General features: G+C 55.6%; 1 protein-coding gene across 1 annotated transcript in view; it reads left to right on the top strand.

Moving 5' to 3' along the window:
• Positions 1-13,432, top strand: part of Prex1 (phosphatidylinositol-3,4,5-trisphosphate dependent Rac exchange factor 1) — a 172,034-nt gene that overhangs the window by 82,112 nt on the left and 76,490 nt on the right. The window contains exons 4-5 of the mRNA XM_004663808.2: positions 2,880-2,984; positions 7,779-7,880. Coding sequence (XP_004663865.2) covers positions 2,880-2,984; positions 7,779-7,880 — 207 coding nt within the window. The remainder of the gene's footprint in view (positions 1-2,879; positions 2,985-7,778; positions 7,881-13,432) is intronic.

Raw genomic sequence — 13,432 nt, 5'->3', positions numbered from 1 at the left:
CTGTCTCAGGGCTCCCTGGGGGCCCGCAGCATCCTTGCTTTCCAGCCGCCCGTTCAGCCTTGTTCCAAGTACATGTGGCACTTATTCTTTGGGAACTTCAGTTCTCCTCGCTGTCTCAGATGGGCTTAAACCCAGAAAGAATTTCGTTTTCCTTCGTGTTTAGACGTGAAGTGTTCAGGGTGTGTGTCGGCTTCAGGCACAGCTGCGTCCAGGAGCGCATGTGACATTTTGGGGACCTGAGTTTTCTCTATCCCGGAGGTGGTGGTGGTCCGTGGGGGTCGTGTCCGTGTGCCGGGTGAGGTACTCAGCAGCTGTCAGCCACTGTCCAAAGACAGCACGCTTTGGGGACTCCGTACTCCCTAAGGGCTCTTCTTGCCCTGTTGCCCTCACAGGGTGCTCTGTGCATTCATTACTTTCCTTGCCACTGTGACCAAACACCCTGACAGAAGCAACTTAAGGGAGGAAGGGTTTATTTTGGCTCAAGAATCAGGAACCAGGCTAGAGAAATAGCTTAGTGGTTAAGGTTCTTGCCTGCAAAGCCAAAGAAAGGACCCAGGTTTGATTCCCCAGAACCCACGTAAAGACCGACGCACAAGGTGGCGCGTGCTGGAGTTCATGAGCAGTGGCGAGAGGCCCTGGCGCCTGTTCTCTCTCTTGCTTTATCTGCCACTTCTCTCTCTCTTAAATAAATAAATAAATATTAAAAAAAAGAATCAGGACCCTCATGGTGGGGAAGGCATGGTAGCTGAGGTGGCTGGTCTATGGTCGTTTGTCACATCTCAGCCAATCAGGAAGCAGCTTGAGCCGGAAGCAGGCAGGGCTGCGACCCTCGTTGCCTGTCCCCTAGTGACCCACTTCTACACTGAAGCTCCACCCTCTAAAGGTTCCATAGGCTCCCCAAATCCTCAGCTGGGCACCAAGCATTCTAACACTTGCGCCTATGGGGGACATTTCCCATTTCAGCCACAGGCTCCGTAGTCACACGCTCCTTTGTGGTGTCTGGGGGAAGTCTACAGAGAAGCATGGAGCTGGTCTGAGCTTCCATCGGGCCTTCCAGTCCCCCCCCCCCCCCCCCCCGTCATCAAATGCTCTGCCAGGCACCACTGTCCCTGTCATAGTCAACAGCACAGAGGGTTTTAGGACCTTCTTTTCCTTGCACTGTTCATTGCCTTGCAACCAACTCTCTTGCACTGGGCCTGCGTAGGCGCAGACCCTGTGCCTGTGGAGTGCCCAGGGGGCGCACAGAGATGCACATGGTCCAGTCCCCTCCTCCCTGTGTCCAGATCTTCCTCAGCAGAAGCGGGGGTGAGCCCCTTCGCCCTGTCTGTTGTCCTTCGCGGTCCCCTGGGCTGAGTGCACACCAGTGAAGATGGCCGTAGTGGGGGATGCTGGGGTCCCTCGCTTCCCTCCCTGCCCTGGCTTTTGTGTATCAGCGGCCCCTTGACTGCACAGGGCGGGGAAGGGGACTGTGTCTTGTGATGACTGCGTGGTTCTTTGTGCAGCTGCTGTTGCTCGTAGCCTTGGGAGCCCGTTGCTTGTGTCGTGTGGCGATGGGGTAGTTGGGTGGGTCTTTGGAGTGTGCGTTAGTGTTGTTGGGAGGACACTGGGCAGTTGTGACATCGAGTTGGTGCTTTTTGTAAGAATTTGTGTTTCTTGAATGGGCTTGCTTGTAGCTAACTCTTAAGGAGTGCTTGGAAGTGTCCTGTAGTGATGTCCGTCTAGAATGTTCTCAGCTCACACATGCTGCTTAACTCCTCCAGGCAGCTCAGGTGTTGGGCATATGTAATTATGCCCATTTTATGGATGAGGAGACTGAGGCTTAGGGAGGCAGAGCGTCCTGCCCCGGGTCACTCGTGACTCAGGGAAGTGAGTGTGGTCCTGAGTTTGCTTCCCGACAATGCGGCTGCTTAGTCTTAGTGGGTTTCTACCTGCCACATTTGCCTGACTCCACCCCCACCCTACGACCTTGAGGGCATTGGCCCAGGGGTTCTGAGAGTTTCAATCCCGATTCTGCTAATCCAGGAGCTGTGGGATGCCAGGCAAAAGTGAACAGTTTAGTCTTGTCCAGTACTGAGCATCAGGTCACGGCAGGAAGTGAGAGTCCACACTCATCCAGATGGCAGAGTGGCCTGTGGGTGTCACCTCTGGCTGTGGGTGGCTTGTCACACAGGATGTGTGGCCCATGCTGCTTAGAGCCCCGAGTGACCAGGGTGGGCTGGCTTCCTCCTTCCTCAGCCGTTGTAGGAAGCAGGGGTGGCTGGGGCTCCTGCAGATCTGCCTCTTCCTTCCTTAGCTTCCTGGGGTCTCTGACCCGTCAGTCTGCCATGGTCCATGCCTTGCACCCCCCCCCCCCCGGGATCTCCCCAGGATATCCTTGTTTGGGGTTTGGCTAGTTCTGGGATCCTTTTGAAATAAGGACTGTTTAGCTGAGAACTTCCGGCTGCTTCTTCCAGTTCTGAAACCATGACTGACAGGTCGGGACCTGGTGACCCACAGGTGACCTCTAGGCTGGAAGGAGTCCAAATTTGGCTTCAGGGGCACCTAAAGGTCATTCGCTCTATCCCCCTGTTGCAACAGCTCCCCTTTGCTGTTGAGGACTCTAAGGCATGGGGGCGGGGCCCAGGTACCTCACTCCCGTTCACAATGAGAAATACAGAGCCAGGGTCCAGGCCTTAGCTGCCCAGCTCGTTCTGCGCTCTGGACCCCTGGGGCTGCGGCGTGCGGAAGTGGGGCCAGTGGAGCCCAGAGCCCGGAAGTGAACTGGAGACACTTTACCTGAAATCCCAATAGTACAGCCTGTATGTATGTGTGTGTGTGTGTGTGGGGGGGGTCCTGCCCTCCTCCAGGGGCCTGCCCCTCAGCCCTGCCTTGTCTTACAGAAGGACAAGTTCTGCGTGTACGAGGAATACTGCAGCAACCATGAGAAGGCCCTGCGGCTGCTGGTGGAGCTCAACAAGGTGCCCGCTGCACGTGCCTTCCTCCTGGTAAGTGCCGGACTGTGCAGAGGGGCTCTGCAAGCCTACCACCCCCCTCCGAGCGGCGTGAGGCTCTGCAGGCCCTTCCACCCCCGCTCCATCCAGTTTGCACTCTCATCACCAAACGGTCTGGCTAGAGTGCAGAGATAGAGTCACATCAGCACAAGGCTGCACAGGACAGGAATGACCACCAGCTCATCCCCTTGGAGAGGTGTCCCTTGGACCTCAGTGGTCCTGGGAGACAGGAAGAGGCCAGAAGACCCTAGTGGAAGGGAAGTAGAGCCCCTTCCCTTCTTCTCCCCTCCACTTCCCCCTCCTCTCCCCCCAGTCTTTCCTCCCTCCCTTCCCCCACCTCCCCTCCTCCCCAGCGCAGTTTTCTTGGTGGGCCAGGCTGTGTTTTCCTGGCAGCAGCTGGTCTGAAGCTGGTTAGACAGGGAGAGTGCGTGGGGTGCTGCGCGTGTGCCATCTGTCCCTCTCCTCACTCGTGTCTCCCGGCTTCTGTCCACCTGCAAAAGAGCTGTCACACGTCTGTTACTGGAGGTGAAGGCGTCGGGAGCTTCCCGGCATGCTGTGCGCCCGCAGGAAGGGATGGGCAGCGACTTGAGCTTTCTGTACCCCTCCATTTCCACGTCTGCTAACTGGGCCGGTCCCTGCCTCCGCCACGCAGCTACCGTTGTGACAGGGGTCCAGGTCATGCAGACACAGAGGTGACCAAGGTAAAAGTCCTGTCCTCACGAGGCGGCCGCTTCAGCAAGGGATCCCTCCGTGATGTGTTCTGTTGTCCACAGTTCTCTGGAGGGAAAGAAGCAAGCAAATCCCAGTGGCGGGATGCTGCAGTGGGGAGGGGGGAGATGTGGCTATTTCTGTCGGGAGGCAGTCTTAGATGACAGTGAAGCTGAGCTGTGGATGAAGTGACAGAGAGGTGTAAGGTTGTCTCCATGGAGAGGATTCCGGGCAGAGGACGTGCAGTGCAAAGGTCCTGTGGTAGGCGTGTCTTTGAGGAGCAGCGGGAAGGCCGGGGTGCCAGAGGCACCTATCTGAGAAGGAAGGCAGGAGCAGGTGAGGCCAGAGAGTTGGAGGGATGACGGTGGCACAGGAGCTTTAGTCCCTAGCAAGAGTCAGTGTTTCAGAGAACCTTCTGAAGTATTCACACCCGTCCACACTTGCAGCTGCTACCAAGATCAGAGTCAGACTAGTTCTAGAAGCTTCCTCACTCCCCTTCCTGACTATGCCGTCTACCTGCAGAGGTAACCCTGTGGTCTTTCCCCACCACACACTAGCTATTCCTTTTCTAGAGTTCCATATGAGCACACATCTGTCATCTCAGCACTGGAGAAGCTGAGGCGGGAGGATCAGAAGTTCAAGGCCAACCTGGGCAACATAGAGAGATCCTGCTTCAAAAAAAAAGGAAAAGAAAAGACAGAAAAAGATTGAAAAGACACAAGTGGAAGGGTACAGGATGCTCCGGGGTCTGGCTTCTTTTATTGAAAGCCAGTGACTTTTGTCTCCTGACCTCTGCCCCCGTGGCTCAGTGTCCTCCACAACAAGGTGGATCTGTGACCGCAGGTGGCTGACGTGAGTTTACTGGTGTGAGACACGCAGTGGGGCCAGGCGGACGGGGGAGACTCAAGCCTCTGGTGGAAAGAAGGGGTTAGGCAACAGAAATACACCTGAGCCTTGTCAGCTAGAAGTGTGTATAAGGGGTGGCTCTGAGTGGCCCCCACCAGGGAGGAAGTAAGTGTAGACAGCGTGGCGGGATGGGGTTGACCCTCACCTGTGGCTCCTCATGAGCAAGGAGTCAGGAGCTCTGTCCCCAGGGCCTGGGGTGTAACGAGAGCCCTGAATGGCATCTTTGTGCGTTTGTTTCTCTTCTAAAAGCAGATAGAGTGTTGGGGTTGGGCAAGGGGCATCTGATGGCTGTAGCCGTCCTTGAAGACTTCTCAACAACTGGACAGAGACCAGCCCTTCTCCTGCCAGGCCCGTGGGGCTTCTAGAAAGCTCCCCCACCCCTAGCTCCCTGTCCTCCTCTGCCCAGAGCTGACATCACCCCGGCAGCTTGTGGCGAGCGCTGGCCTGGAGGACAAAGGCCTGAGTGTGAGCAGAGTGGAGCCTGGCATCACCGAGCTGCCTCGGCCCCGACCCTGCTTCTGTGCCAAGGGCAGATGCCTGGTGGGAGCTGGGCTGGGGTTACGCTTCTGCAAGGAGAGAGCCTGCAAGGATCCCCGAGGGCAGTGGCGTGGCGCGGCGCTGGGACACGGGCCAGCTCTGGGTGGCACGGTCTCCCCGTGGGAAAGGGGAGACAGCCTCGTTCCTGAGGCTTTGTGCGTGAGCTTCATGGATGCTGAGCCCATGGTGATGTTCAGATGAGTGGGGGTGCGCAGGGTAGCTGGGGACCCCCATCCTGCCAGGGTGGTAGGGAAGAAAAAGACCGAAGCTTCCCCACTGCTGCTTGATGGTGTCCCTCCTTGGTTCGTTGGTGCATCGGTGCTTCCATACACCGGCCACATCATGAGCCCTAGGGGCCCAGGACTCCTGGCCACAGACATGTAATTTATGCTCCCTGCTTCTAAAACATGAGTTCTTGAGTCACAGTCCCTCCAAAGGCAAAGACAGTGCCTGCAATGTGACTTTTGGCCACATGGAACAAATGACCCACTGTGGCAGCTGCAAGTGAAAGGAATCTTGGGAACTGAGTAGGGTCAGGTGGCCAGCTGGCCTTGGGGAAGAGTTAGCCTTGTCAGAAATCCACAATCCAAGCCCAGGCTCCTCAGCAGCCCCTGTGGCTCTAGACCACATATCCAGCATGCAGCTTGCAGGTGGCATGTAGCCCCTGTCGCCGTGAATGTGGCCCAGCACATTTGTAGACGATGTCACATTGCCCAGTCAGAAGACTGGTCACCCTTGCTCTAGAGTCTCCTGCCCCACACCCTGGCCCGTGGCTTGCTAGTTCTGGGGTGACCTGGGAGGGTAAGATGGGACACTCCAAACTTGTGTTGCATCCGAGCCTGAACGGGAACAAGAGTCGTTTTTGGTTCATAGGGTGGCTGGAGCCCTGCTTCTGGGCCTTGGTTATTTTTATCATTGGTGAGGCAAGAGAAGGCCTTGTGGGCAGGGGCCTGGGTGTGCAGAGGCCGAGAGGGCTGTAGGAGGAGGGCTGGTATGGGAACCGTGGCTCAGTATGAACAGAGCCAGGGTGAGTGAGTCCTGGTTCAGAGCTCTGCCAGCTAGACTGGAGGCACTCGTAACCCAGGGCTATATGCCCCCTCCCCCCCCCGCCAGGTGAGGAGATCAAACATTTCCAGTTTCATCTGAGGATTCCTGGGCCCCTGTCCTTAATGCCATGACCCCTTATTTATTTTTATTTTTATTTTTATTTTTATTTTTTAAATATTTTATTTATTTATCTGAGAGTGACAGAGACAGAGAGAAAGCTAGATAGAGGGAGAGAGAGAGAATGGGCACGCCAGGGCTTCCAGCCTCTGCAAACGAACTCCAGACGCATGCGCCCCCTTGTGCATCTGGCTAACGTGGGACCTGGGGAACCGAGCCTCGAACCGGGGTCCTTAGGCTTCACAGGTGAGCGCTTAACCGCTAAGCCATCTCTCCGGCCCCTTATTTTTATTTTTTATTTATTTTTATTTTTGTTTATTTATTTGAGAGAGACAGAGGGACAGAAAGAGGCAGATAGGGAGAGGGAGAGAGAATGGGCACGCCAGGGCCTCCAGCCACTGCAAATGAACTCCAGACGCGTGCGCCCCCTAGTGCATCTGGCTAACGTGGGTCCTGGGGAGTCGAGCCTCGAACTGGGGTCCTTAGGCTTCACAGGCAAGCGCTTAACCGCTAAGCCATCTCTCCAGCCCGCCATGACCCCTTATAAGGACATCCCCTGTGCGTGTCTTTCTGCTTATATCTTGGTGAGCCCACAGGCACCTGGGTTTGTTTTCTGAGTCTTACAGGGTCATGCGACGCATAGCCTCCTGTTTCTTGGTTTGGGGCTTTATTCACATTGCTGTGTGTGTAGCCCTGGTTCTCACGTTCTCTGCTGTTTGAGGTGCCATTGTGCAAATCTGCCACAAACCAATTTGAACACGAATGCCGATGTCTCTGTCTTCTAGGGGAATGGCTATCTGGGGCGTTTCTCAGGTTTTGTGAATCTAAGCAAGACAGCTTTGACTGTCCATCTCCGGAGGCGTGTGTGCGAGTTTCTCTGGACCAGGGTGACAGGCATGTCTGTCAGAGCTCCACAGACACTGTTACGGGTTCTCTGTCACCACCGTCCAGCTCTGCCCCGTGGCTGGCCAGCCTGGGCCGCCAGCATTACGTGTAGTCTGATCCAGTCATGCCACACCAGACCTGGGCATGGGTGACATCAGCATTACGTGTAGTCTGATCCAGTCATGCCGCACCAGAACTGGGCATGGGTGACATCAGCATTACGTGTAGTCTGATCCAGTCATGCCACACCAGACCTGGGCATGGGTGACATCAGCATTACGTGTAGTCTGATCCAGTCATGCCGCACCAGAGCTGGGCATGGGTGACATCAGCATTACGTGTAGCCTGATCCGGTCATGCTGCACCAGAGCTGGGCATGGGTGACATCAGGCCCCAGGCCAAGGCCCTGCCAACCCCTCCTATAGTCTCATGCTGGGCTCCAAACTCTGCCTCTTCCCCTCTCCTAGGTGGTGAGCTCCTTCTCCAGTACCAGTTTGTGGTTCAGAGAGCATCCCCATGGTGACGTGAGGGCAGCCTTGACCCCACACTGTCTTCGAGAGTTAATGACTGTCTCCCATCCCTTTGCAGAGCTGCATGCTTCTGGGAGGCCGCAAGACCACGGACATCCCCCTGGAGGGCTACCTGCTGTCCCCCATCCAGAGGATCTGCAAGTACCCGCTCCTCCTCAAGGTGAGCTGCACGGGCTGCTGTCCCTAAGAAGTGGCGGGAGGCTGGCCCTGTCTGGCTCTCACTCCGGGGAGAACGGGGCAGGTCCAGGAGCTGTGGCGACGTCTAGCAGCGGACTTGGCCTGGGCCAGTCTGGACCCAAACCAACCCCTGCCTGGTTCTCTGCTGCTCTCTCAGCTTCCACATGCAGCTTCACTCCCCTCGAGGCAACAGATGGCTGCAGACAGTCTGGACTCACACCCTGTCAAGTTCAAAGTCAGCGGGAGACAGCAAGCTGCTTTTCACCTAGCTCGGATAGAAATTCTGAGAGTCACTCTGTCTGTGGCCATCTGTGGCTGAGAAGCATGTGGCGTATCCCACATGGTTTAGCATCAGTGGCACAGTGGTTAGCACAAGTGCCTTCAAAATGGTTCGGGTCTGAGTGGTGGTGTGACACAGCCAATCACAGAAAGCTTTGGCTCGTGCCACTGGTCACTACCCAGGCTGCTTAGACTGGTGCTTTTCTCCTGAGCCAATCCCTAGTAGTGCCGCACTCTGAACTGGCTGAGGCGCTCTGGTGGGATCCACTGATAATGGGGCAGGGCAAGGTTGTGTTCTGACGGGCTCAGATCCGGGTCAGGTGTTTTACTCCTGAACCAATTGTGGGCTTTGACACTGGACTAGTCACTGGGGTCCGTAGGCCACAGCCTCCAGAAGGGGACAGATGGACTTCTCACCCAAACCTTGGCTCTTTTAAGGAATGGGGAGGCACAGGTATTATCTTGGCACACCACAGCCACCCACACACCTGCTCTCTCCTTCTCTGCCAGTAGCCCTGGCCTGGCCTTGGCTGAGCAGTCCAGTGCAGATCTGCTGCCTGTGGGAGGGACCCAAGATGGCTTCATTCTCATTTTGAGTCAGCCACTGGGCTGGTCCCAGTTTGTGTGGCTGGCCTTGCCACCATCTGCTGCTCAGCCCTTACAAATGGTGCTGTTGGCTGATGCCGGCCCTGGCTCTGTCCTGCAGGCCCATGTCTGACAGCTGACTCCTGGGCTCCCTGCTGGTGACTTAATCCGGCTGCAGGTGCCACATCCATGCACCTGCTTGTGGGCTCCATGAACTGGGGAAGAGAAGGGGAAGGGTGTTGGGGAAGTATTGATGTCACTGGAGGAGACAGGGCACCTTGGGCCTCCAAGTTGGACAAGACCCTGGGGCCATTAGCACCACAACGGACAAGACTTTTTAGTGCACACGGCCACGGCAGTGGGGCTCGGCTCCCTGCATGCTGTGTCCTCTGGCTCTTGGCTGTGTAAATATCCCCAAACTCAGAGAAGCCTCAGCCCACATTCTCTCTGATGCCTGCAAAGAATGCGGGGCCCCAAACCAACAGAAGAGCCTTGACACGGGCCCGGGGGTCCAAAGCCTGTGCCCGCGGAACAAACCCTAGTCCTGAGGAGAGGGAGCCAGACCTCAGGCACCCCCAGACCTCCTGGTATATAAGGGTCCTCGCTGTCTTTTCTGCCCGTGTTCAGGCTGTGGTGTACGGTGTGGGTTTAGGCGGGCTGCCTGTTGGTCAGACCCAGCCTGTGGCTTGAGCTCTGAGCTAAGAATGGTGCTTGCATTGTGTGTGTGTAGTGTGTAGTGTGTTTGTGTATCTGTGAGTATGTGTGTATGTAGTGTGCATGTGTGCATGTGGAGGTCAGATACTGTGGTGGTTTGATTCAGGTGTCCCCCATAAACCTAGGTGTTCTGAATGCTAGGTTCCCAGCTGATGGATATTTGGGAATTAATGCCTCCTGGAGGGAGTGTATTGTTGGGGGCCGGCTTATGGGCTTTATAGTCAGTTTCCCCATGCCAGTGTTTGGCACACCCTCCTGTTGCTGTGGTCCATGTTATGTTGGCCAGGGGGTGATGTCCACCCTCTGCTCATGCCATCGTTTCCCCCTGCCATCATAGAGCTTCCCCTTGAGCCTGTAAGCCAAAATAAACCTCTTTTTCCCAGAAGCTACTCTTGGTTGGGTGATTTCTACCAGCACTGCGAACCGGACTGCAACAGATACTTAGCACTGAGTTCTTCAATCGCTGTGCATCTCATTTTTGAGAAAGTACCTTGTGTTCAACCTAGAGCTCACTGACTCCACTGGACTGGCCAGCCAGCAAGCCCCGGGAGTCCCCCCGTCTGCATCCCCCCAGTATGACAGGCACGCACCACCATGCCCAGCTTGTTGCGTGCACCACCCTGCCCAGCTTTCCACATGGGTGCTGTGGACCCGAACTCGGGGCCTCATGCTTGTGTGGCAAGCATTGTACTAATCAAGCCGTCTCCCCAGCCCTGGTGTTTGGATTTTTAAAATATATATAGAAGATTGTGAGCAGAGCAAAACAAGAACAAAGGCCAGACAAGAATATACGGGGCGGGGTGGGGGGGCGGGATGGAGACGGGCAGCTGGGAGAACCTGGCCGCACATGCTCCAGGCCTTGCTTCAGGGCCAGTGGTCTGGGTTCCAGCTCTGTCATCTACTAGCTGTGGGCCCTTGAGTGAGTTAGGCCATTTCCCGTGCCTCAGCTTCTCCTTTGCAACACTGGATTCGCGACAGTAGTACTTCGGGTTTGTTGCAGTGAGTAAGCATGTCCTTACGGCAGCTCAGTCAGGTGGCAGTGCGTTCAGCTCACTTTGGAGTTGAGGCCACTGAGGCACAGAGAAAGGAAGTGTCCGTCGGGGGGGGCACATGGCTGGGAAGCCAGGGCAGCTGCTGTTGGCCGTTCTCATTCCAGGGTCCTGCCCCCGGCCCCACTGTGCTGTGCCTGTTGAGAAGCATTTTGGGGAGCTCAGCTGCCTGAGTGCTCTGGGGTCAGGTCTGTAGACCTTGTCACTTCCCTAAACCGGTGGCCCTGCCTTTGTGGCTAAGTGGCTGGTCTGTTTCTGAGTTCTAAGCTTTGAGCATCCGACCCCTTTGAAGAACTCCTGCTGGACCGCCAGCCCTGAGCTCAGCTGTCACCCTCTTGGTTTCTGGGTCTTGGCAAAGTCCAGGGTTCCGGTGACTCTTAAAGGAACGTGTGTCAGCGACCTGTGAGTCAGGGCCCATAACTACAGGTATCCTCAAAGCTCCCCTGAGGTCTGAAGTCTGGTCCCTTCTCCCCAGGGGCTGAAGTTTGTCTGGCAGGGTTTTGTCCCTAGAGCTTGAGGTGGCTGGACAGACAGACAGCTGGCCGCCTCTTCAGGAAGCGCCCAGAGGAAGTGGTAGAGGCCTGGCCTTGCCCTCCCCACAGCTGTGCCTTGGCCCCCCTTCTTCCTCTCCAGCTGTGTGTACAGGGGAACTGGGGACTGCTGGGGACCAGTCTGCAGGAATTCAGTCTGCCCCACAACCGCTCAGTGTCCTGGCCTTTGGCGCCCACCCCCGGAATGCTCCCTGAAGTGAGCCCCTTCTGCCCGAGGCCGCCTTTCAGCCACATTTTCTACCCTAGTCTGCCTCTTCAGCCTTCCAGACCCTGGCCATAGGTTTCTTTTCTTTTCTTTTTAAAAATTTAATTTTTTTTTTATTAGCAACTTCCATGATTATAAACAATATCTCATGGTAATTCCCTCCCTCCCCCCGCTTTCCCCTCTGAAACTCCATCATATCCCCTCCTCCTCTCAATCAGTCTCTTTTATTTTGATGTCATCATCTTTTCCTCCTATTATGAGGGTCTTGTGTAGGTAGTGTCAGGCACTGTGAGGTCATGGATATCCAGGCCATTTTGTCATTTTGTGTCTGGAGGAGCATGTTGTAAGGAGTCTTACCCTTCCTTTGGCTCTTACATTCTTTCTGCCACCTCTTCCACAATGGATTTCTTTTTTAAAATTTATTTTTGTTGTCCATTTTATTGATTTAGTTGAGAGTGACAGAGAGAAAGAGAGAGAGAGAGAGAGAGAGAGAGAGAGGGAGAGGGAGGGAGGGAGGGAGGGAGAGAATGGGCGCACCAGGGCCTCCATCCACTGCAGATGTGTCCGCCCCCTTGTGCATCTGGCTAACGTGGGTCCTGGGGAATTGAGCCTCAAACTGGGGTCATTTTGCTTCACAGGCAATCGCTTAACCACTAAGCCATCTCTCCAGCCCCTGCAATGGCTTTCTTGAAGCCCTGTGTTCCCACTGAACTCTGAATGGTGTCGGCCACAGGGTTGGGGCAAGAGGAAAAGCCCTTTGGGAACCACACAGGAGCTCAAATTGAGTGTTGCCTAAAAATCGTCAGAACATTCTCTTCTGCTCATCAGCTCAGGCCTAGGATAGACATTTGGCATTTTGAGACCTTGTCGAGTTTTCCATCACTGTTTCCGGGGAAATGATTTAGGGTTGGGGCGACACCCTAGCATGCAGCTGGCAGGTCCCTGAGGGGGACCCGGCTGTCATTGCCCTTTTCTTTGTTTCCTGATGGTGGCCCTTGCCATGGCACTGCAGGGTGCGGGCTGGTGGCATCGCTTGATCCACTGCCCGAGTCCTGCTCCTCAGACTTCCTGGTCCTGCGTGGGTCTGGGGCCTAGTGAGTTGTGAGGCGAGGACGGGAAGCCCTGGGCAGCCTGGCTGGCCACAGCCTATCCAGGGGACAGCTGCTGCCATGCCTCCTGCCTCTCGGCCACTTGCTCCTGATCTCCTTTGCCTACTTCTCAGGTCCCAGAGCTCTGAACATAGGTGACCTCAAGTCCACTCTGGGGTCTTTTCCCAAACGACCCTATAGTAGTCTCATACACCTTGTGACTTTAAAAAAAAATTAAAGTGTGGGTCTGGGGAGGTGGCTCAGTGGTTAAAGGTGCTCGCTTGCAAAGACTGCCAGCTGGAGTTCAGTTCCCCGGTACCCAGGGAAAGCCAGATGCACAGAGTGGCACATGTCTGGAGTTTGTTTACAGTGGCAAGTGGCCCTGGCACCATCATACTTTCACACTCTCCTTGCAGATAATAATTAAACTGTATCCAGGGGTTGAGCCACCATCTCCCCATGAGCTTACCACATTTGTATTACCCTGAAAAGAAGCCCCACAAACAGTCCCTGCCCGTCTCCCCTCACCCCTACTTTCTGTGTCTGGTCACCTCTTCTGGATCCCGTGTATGAAGGAATCATCACTCGAATGTGGCTTCTAGCACTTGGTCCCATGTTCTCCAGGGTCCCCCGTGTCAGGACCCGAGCTCATACTTCACTGCTTTTCATGGCTCGGTAGTGTTCTCTGAAAGGTTAGCCCGTGTCTTGGCTGGTAGGTGTTGGCCCCAGTTCCCAGTGGTGGGGGGTGGTAGCGAGTGAGGGGCCTATTTCTCAGAGTGCAGATATGTCCCTGTCATGCCTCCCTAAAGGATTTGAGGTGACACATGAGGAATCTTACCCAAGATAGTGGGGGGAGGGGAGGAGGGCATTGGGAACAGCGATGCCATAATTAGAGTCGAGCTCCCAGGAATCCCAGTGCCCTCCCGGCCGCCTCCTGGCGGGGGGGTGGGGTGGGGGTGAGGGGGCCTTTCAAAGACTCGCTCCAGCCATGCACCACATGACAGCATTGGCTCTAATGAGCCACATAAATAACAGTGTCCCTTAAGGTGACATCACCCCGGGAT

The sequence above is a fragment of the Jaculus jaculus genome, chromosome 8 (assembly GCF_020740685.1).
Source record: "Jaculus jaculus isolate mJacJac1 chromosome 8, mJacJac1.mat.Y.cur, whole genome shotgun sequence".
Lineage (NCBI taxonomy): Eukaryota > Metazoa > Chordata > Mammalia > Rodentia > Dipodidae > Jaculus > Jaculus jaculus.
This window is presented reverse-complemented; position numbering and strand designations above follow the sequence as displayed.